The sequence below is a fragment of the Nelumbo nucifera genome, chromosome 4 (assembly GCF_055504915.1).
Source record: "Nelumbo nucifera cultivar China Antique chromosome 4, China Antique-T2T, whole genome shotgun sequence".
Lineage (NCBI taxonomy): Eukaryota > Viridiplantae > Streptophyta > Magnoliopsida > Proteales > Nelumbonaceae > Nelumbo > Nelumbo nucifera.
The window spans coordinates 44261052-44268497 of NC_142652.1; the positions used below are offsets into that span (position 1 = coordinate 44261052).

Sequence of the window (7446 nt, forward strand, 5' to 3'; positions counted from 1 at the left end):
GGTCCAGGTACGCGCGGTTACTTTCATTCGAGCTCTCTAGCACTCAAACTTTAAGCTCACAACCACAACAAGAATACTAACTTAAGCATCGGAGCGACCTCCCCAGGTCATCCACCTCGGTCAATCTGATCCCTGTTTTGCAGTTTGATCTACCTCACCATACGAATACACCCAGGCAATCCTCTAACTAGAAGCTCCTAGATCACACATCATCAAAATCTAAGTGAATAAATTTTAATAATATCTCTTACAAAGAAGCTAAAACGAGATAAGTTCTCTAGGTAGGCTATTGAAATTAAAATTACAAATTCATTATGTGAATTGCATTTATAATATACTTTGGTTCATTAGTATCTTTTTTTTCTCAAGATTAGCATCTTTAAATGAAAGCTTCTGTTAAAAAGTTTTAACTATAAAAGTATGAATTAAAACCTAAATCTCAATCTGATAAAGATTTCAAATATCATTTGAAATAAATCCGACCTATAACTGTGCTTAGAGACAATTGATATTGTATAGAAAAAAAATTACTGTTAGGGTTCCTTCACAATATATTTTAGTAGCACAATGGAAAGATCACATAGAAATAAGTTCCATTTATATGCAATAGTGCCTTTTACCCTTATTCCCTCACTTTGTTGGTATAAATCAATCTATCTCCCATGTAATCCTCTTGTGGGTTCATAACCTTGTATTAGTTTATGACTCACACAACTTTGCATTTATGAAGGAAAAAGACAATAGATAAAATCCACATAATTTTGTTAGTTTTTTTTTCTATTATCTTTAAAAATTTATATGTATTTGATGAATGATCAATTGCTTCAATTGAGTGGCATTTCAATAACTCTGAGCACAACTATTTAAGGCTATTTTGATGAATTATAGATTAAAAACACAAAAGATCAATACTACAAGAAAACAAAAATGATCCATAAACAAATAGAGATATGGGCAAAATACACCACAATATGGGCTCACAACTGCAAGCGGCCTCTAATTTTTCCGAGAAGTGCAATCATGCATTAGATGGATTTGCAAACAAAATTTACCATATTGTCCAAAAAATCAAAAGAATAATCTCTATTACCTTTTATTTTCTATGAATATAAAGATTCTCTTAGTTGATTGACATCTTGATTATTCTAATTAAGGATAATTATTTAGATTATTTTGATCAACATTTATGGATTGACACAAAATAGTCAATTGAATAGGGGGATGTAAGGACGTAGGGGTATAGGCAAAGCACACCACAATATGGTTTACATATGCAAATCCTTCATGTGTATCTACCATTGAAATGTTCTACGTGTTCCACAAAACCTCTCAATTATGCTAATATTTAAAATTACTTACTAAGACACTCAAACCATATGTCTCTCATTTCTTAGAAACTAAAGGTTATCATGTTGTCTACTTCAGGTATTCATAATCAATAGAATAGATTTTTCTATTAGAATACAGAAAAGTACAAAGGGAATGAGAGAATTTTTTATTACATAAGCATTATGTCATTGATAAAATAAATTAATTAGATGTAACACTAGAATTACAATGCTTAATACCTTGTCACTAGAAAGATTTAGGTGATGGACTTTTGATTTGATCAGAATGGGTTGATTGATGAGGATTGATTATGTTAGGAGCTAGTCATTTTGCACTTTGTTTCTATAAGGATAATTTTAAATTCTTCTACTATTTTAGATAAATTCTCATACTATTTCAGATAGATAGAATTCTTCTACTATTTTGGATTGTGTTTTAAGAAAGCATGAGGTGGCCACCCTTCCACCACAAAGATATGGGGGTTGGAAGAAACAAAGTTCCTCATCATTTATGTGTGTCTTAATCTTATGCCAAAAGCCATTGACCTTAATATGAATACATGACTATGAGATAGAGTGATAATTCCATGAAAAATAATAATTTGTCTTTATATATTAAATGGTGACACATGCATTTGAAATCTATGGTACATCTTTTTCCTTGGCTTGGTCAAAGAGAAATTTGAAGTTTTTATAAAAAGTTGAAAAGTTGAGGTTTTCTTTCAAGCACATGAGGAATGAAGGTTTCGTTCTTTACTAGGCCATATTATGACAACCCTAATTTGCTGATAAACAATGACAACCCCCAATTGATAAAAGAATAGTATAAAGAAACAATTGCAGTATTGCACTCATTCAACTTTACTATATGTTTATATATATATTATTATTATATAGAGTGTGAAGCATTAATTACTCATTAACTTATATAACTTAAATTATCATCTTAATCTAAACAAGCACATAACTACTGTAATTTATTAAAATGTAGGCATTGTCATTAACTCATTTCCAATTACAACTAGCTTTCAAACTTGGGAGCACTGATGTGCCAACTTCTTTGTGAGAAAGCAGCTGATGGTAAAATTTACCTAAAGGAGAGATTTGCAGTCAACAAATCCGACATGGGGTGTTGATTATGACCCAAGGGGTAATGTGGGAATTTTACTGGACATGATGTCCTTCACTTTGACTAAACTGCTGTCTCATTTCCGTGTTTAAACAAATTAGGGTCTATTTCCAGGAGTTAATTACAGTGGGAACCATTTATGTCGGGAATCTGAAACTTCTGAATGAGCCATGAGGTGATGATTTCAGGGAAGGGGACAGAGAGGGTGTTTCAGTATATTTCAAGAATTTTCAGAGATTACCAGAAAAAAATTTCTCAGAAAAGAAAAGAAAACAAACAAACCCGCCAGAAAAAGGTAAGTAAAAAATTGCTTTTTCTTTTCTTTTTTTTTTCCAACTTTTTTGCTATATACAATTTTATTTTGTATTTTGGGGGGGGAATTCTTGGGTTTTTCAAAAGTCGGCACCGTCTTTACTTCTAAGCCCGCATTGCCCCCTTACGTGATTGATGGAAAGAGAATTCTCGAGAAAAGTAAAGCCCATAAATTCTCCAAAATTTACCTACCCTTGCCTACACGTCTTTAGCTGCTGCTTCTCTCAAAGGGTCTGGAGTCTGGACTGGAATTCATAGGGCTTTGATTTTCCCCTTTCCTTTTCGTTTTGGTTTGTCCATCTGTATTAGATAGTTGACTTTTTGACAAGAAAGCCAAGTGACAGACGTTAAGGTCTTGACCGGTTCAAGACAAGAAATGTAGAGAGAGAGGGAAGGGGGTTAAGGTTAATTAACGTGCGCACCATTAAGAAAGAAAATCAAGGCACAGAGATTCTGTTCTACTCTATTACGGCTGTGAATATTTGAGAAATTTTTTAAGAATATTTCATGGGCTTTTGTGATCATGACGACGTTGGCGTTGTGCGTATATGGGTTTAAAGAGGGGAGAGAGAGAGAGGGGGGGTCAAAGCTTGTTTGTAATGATTTCGAGAAGATCAGAAGCTCGTGATGAGAATTTTTCTTTGCAGGGAAGAGCAGAAGCAGATTAGCAGAGCCAAGGAATTTACAGAGTCCCTCAGCTTCGTCCCTTCCTTTTCTCGTGATCTTCTCCCTCTGCTATATTACACTTGTTGGTTAGAGGACATAATATTTCTTTATTTTATGAAGATTTTCCATCTCTGCAAATGTTGCTTTAAACCTAGACAGTTCCAACGAGATCGAAAGACCCCTGGAAAACACCCCAGTTGCTAAAACAGGAGATACAGATAAAAGATACAGGCAGAGAGAGAGAGAGAGAGAGAGGGAGAGAGATTTTTCTTTTGTTTTTCTTATATTTGTTGTGATTAAAGAGGGGGGAGAAGACGAGCTGGAGTTCTCAGAGATAGGTTTTGGGTGGTTTTAGAGTTCACCCAGATAGGAGGAAATCCTCGTTAAAGAGAGCAAAGAAAGGACCCAGGAGGATCCATTCAAGAGTCTGAGAAATCCCTCTGAGTTGTTGGTCTTGGGTCTAGTTTGTTGGAGCCCGGAGACAACCGATTAGAGAGAGGAAGGAAAAATGGGAACCTGTGGAAGGAATGGAGCAGTAAGGCAGTACATTAGGTCCAAGGTGCCTCGTCTGAGATGGACTCCTGATCTCCATCATTGTTTCGTTCATGCTATTGAAAGGCTTGGAGGTCAAGATAGTAAGTAGAATCAGACTCATATCCTCATTGAATATTTGCTTCCGTTTTCATCATGCTTTTGTTTTCTTTTTTCCTCTGAGATACTGAAGATACTGCCTACATGCAGAGGCTACTCCTAAGCTTGTTCTTCAGCTAATGGATGTGAGAGGACTGACCATTTCACATGTTAAAAGCCATCTTCAGGTTGGTATCTTTATCAGTAGTCTCTCTTCTTTTGAAACTCTTTGTGGCTATTTCTGACATTCTCTCCTTCACTCTGGTCCTTGTTGATCCTTGCTGCTTCCCATCATCAGATGTATAGAAGCATGAAGAGTGACCTGAGCAGACAAGGTAATCAAAGTTTTTCTTTTCTTATTTCTGTATATCTATTGGTAAATGCAAAAATATAAGTACAGAAGAAGAATTTTCTGTTGAACCATGTCTGTTATTATTTTCTTCTTCTTCTTATCTTTATTTTTCGCTTATTTATTTTATCTTTCTTTCAAAGCAAAAGCTGTAGCAGTTTTCTATTTGTTTGTCTGTGTTTTCATAAAGCCGCTTCCTTTTTAGTTTCTACTAATGTGCTTGTTCAAGTTCAGAGACAAGTTTGTGAACTCAACATCTTTTTCTTTTGTTTTGGAAAGAGTTAACTAGTTTGTTCCCTCTGTTCATTTATTTCTTTTTTTCCAATAAAGCTGCTGCTTCGCCGAAACAGTCTAGAACTCAAGAAAGTCCATATCTTCGTAAAGCTTCTAATACTGGCTTTTCTTTTGATCCTCACAAACCCCACCTTTCTATTCCTCTGATTTTCATTTCCCAAACTGCCTTACATTAAACCTTTGTGAGCTCAAACGGATGGCCCATTTGCTTTTCATTTATTATTCAAACCATAAATAAGTAAATCATTGAGAGACCCAACTCTCCAATTCTACTTACATTTTCTTTTGTGTTGTATTCGTGTCTCAGATATGCATTCCAACCAACAAAGAAAACACTCCTTTGATCGTCATGATGGGTGTGTTGATGAGGAAAATGATGGTGGTTTCTTCTCTTCCTCAAAACCCATTCAGGATTCCGATTCTCAGTTCATTTACGGCCCTCTTCCTCCAAAAAGGTTAGCAGTTCGCTTCGCTTTTCTAAGGAAACCAGGGAACAGATCGATCACTACCCTTCTCTTTTTAGCACTAAACTTCTTTTGCTGTTTGCTTTTTCTCTACTCTTCTCAGAGCTCGAATAGAGACGACGAATTCCATCTCCCACAACCTGCACTGCAACAACCAAAGAATATGTGAGACAGTCGTCTCCCCGTACTATTTTCATGATTATCTGCAAGCCATGGCTGAGAATGGTGGAATAAAGGAGGGTTTCAGATGGCAGGCCGAGGCTCCATCTACATCTTTCTCTCTGCCACCCCATCTTTACAATCTCAATGCTTTCGGATACTCAATGGAAGAATCTCAGTTCTTCAAGGTACATCTCTCTCTCTCTCTCATGGGTTGGTGTTATTTTCGGTTAATGCTACCTTATTACATGAACAGTAAGCCCGAAGTCTCAACCAAGTTCAAGATAAACCCGGGAGGGCATTTTCATTTTGATGAGGGAAGATTCGTTCATCCTTTTCGGGACAAATATCTTTTTTATCCAGATCTGAAATGCTGGTTCAGGAGGCCAACCTCCTTAGTAATAAGAAAAGAAGGAAGAATCTTTCCCTGCATTATCAAGACTCAAATGGGAAATAGAGAAACAACCAACTTACTCGTGTTCTACGTTTCAGACATTGGAATATTCCTTCCTCCTTTCATTATTATCTCGTTTTGTTTTCTTCCATATGTTTTGATGAATACATATAAAACCAGCCAAGTTTTTTTTACACAATTATAATGTGAGAAGTGACCAACTTTCCTTCGCTTTGTACTTGTATGCCAAAAAAAAGAAAGCCCGGATTTTCTTCTAAGCCACTCGGTTCCTGAGAAATCCCAAGTCCTTTCTCTCAACACAGTGGGTATGGTGTGGCCCGCCAAAGTATTCCATCTGGAGTCTTGGATGGTCCTGATTGATGGACTGATGTGCCACAACCATGAAAGATGGCCTTACTAGTCCTCACAGCAGCTTTATTCTGTCGAAAATTACACCTCGTACACTCCTAACACTTGGTTCATGTTCATACAAGAGTGTTTTGCTTTGAGTTACTGGCTTTGAAAGTCTGAAAGAGACCCATCTGCTTGTCTAATGCCAGCTGAGATAGCAATGGCCAATGGCCATGGCTGTCTCTGCAAGGCACACTGCACAGGGTTTCAAATGGGGTAGGTCCCAACTGAGGAAGTCGATCTCTAAAGTCAAATTCATTCAATTGTTGAAATTGAACCACCTACTCTTGATATTATGCCCATGGGCAGCCATTATTGTCTGCAACACTGTTTCTAGATCATCATTCCCTATCTGTTATTCTAAGCTTTAGAGCTTAGACTCATTTTCCTCGTCTCTGACGTGCTGTGATTTGCGTTCTTCTCAGATGGCACAGGTGAACGTAGAACAACTTCCATCAACCAGAAAGCGGAAAATGGAGAACATGGATAACAGTTTCCAATCGCATTTAACGCAGTCTGTCGATAAAGAACACACGGAAGAAGAAGAAGCCGGTGATTGCACACTGTCACTGTCTCTCTCGTTGCGTCCATCGGCGCAGAGTAACGCCTCATCCACCAGTGAAATCAGTGAGGCGATCTCTTCATCCAAGGACTGTTCCGGTTCTTCGCAGCAGCGCCATATAAACTTGGATCTTTCCATCTCTCTCTGCGGCAGTAGTGTTGAGTCAGTGTAAATCTTTTTTTTTTTTGTTCCGATGAAAATTAATCTTTTCCATCCTAGCTTCTTTTGGCCATTGTTCTTAATTAATTCTCGTGTGGTCTCTAATGGTTTTCCTTGTTCTGAGATGAGAATTTGTGACACGATAGATGCAACATATGTATGAAGCATTTCTTGCATGTAATGGTGCGTATTTAATTAGTGTGGTATCTATTATACCTAATATAAGTAACGTAGTGAGAAAAGCCACACAAATCTGCTTTTAGATATTGATGATCCAATGGTAAATTGGATAATCACGATGCATTTAAAGTACCAAAAAAATGGTAAATTGGCGATGCAATTTAAAGATAATCACGAAAATAGGATCCCCAGATGATTTTAACAATGGTTTTAAATTTCTGAAATTTTGCAAAATTTTATATAAAAAAGATATTGGGTGGATTTATCTTTCCCGAAATCTTTAGATTTTTGCCACTTGCTAAAATAAATATGAAATATTAATGATTCATTGATGGAGGTGGAAGTGATGTAAGAAATCAGTTAAAACTTAACAGATCAGATGGTTACTGCCTTAGAGATCAGACCCAAA

General features: G+C 36.6%; 1 protein-coding gene across 1 annotated transcript; it reads left to right on the forward strand.

Annotated features, from left to right (window-relative positions):
* The first annotated feature begins 3313 nt into the window (after positions 1 to 3313).
* LOC104606973 (myb family transcription factor MOF1) lies at positions 3314 to 7034 on the forward strand. Its single transcript, XM_010272439.3, has 6 exons — positions 3314 to 4070; positions 4177 to 4253; positions 4364 to 4400; positions 5016 to 5163; positions 5276 to 5519; positions 6562 to 7034. The coding sequence occupies exons 1-6, from the start codon at positions 3944 to 3946 to the stop codon at positions 6868 to 6870; spliced, it is 942 nt and encodes a 313-aa protein (XP_010270741.1). The 5' UTR covers positions 3314 to 3943; the 3' UTR covers positions 6871 to 7034.
* The last annotated feature ends 412 nt before the right edge of the window (positions 7035 to 7446 follow it).

What these genes read in the sequence shown, in the direction of transcription:
- LOC104606973 (XM_010272439.3), top strand. Translation starts at nt 3,944, where the DNA reads ATGGGAACCTGTGGAAGGAATGGAGCAGTAAGGCAGTACATTAGGTCC. An exon ending in AAGGCTTGGAGGTCAAGATA is followed by an intron (nt 4,071 to 4,176) that starts GTAAGTAGAATC and finishes GCCTACATGCAG; the next exon opens with AGGCTACTCCTAAGCTTGTT. An exon ending in ATGTTAAAAGCCATCTTCAG is followed by an intron (nt 4,254 to 4,363) that starts GTTGGTATCTTT and finishes TCCCATCATCAG; the next exon opens with ATGTATAGAAGCATGAAGAG.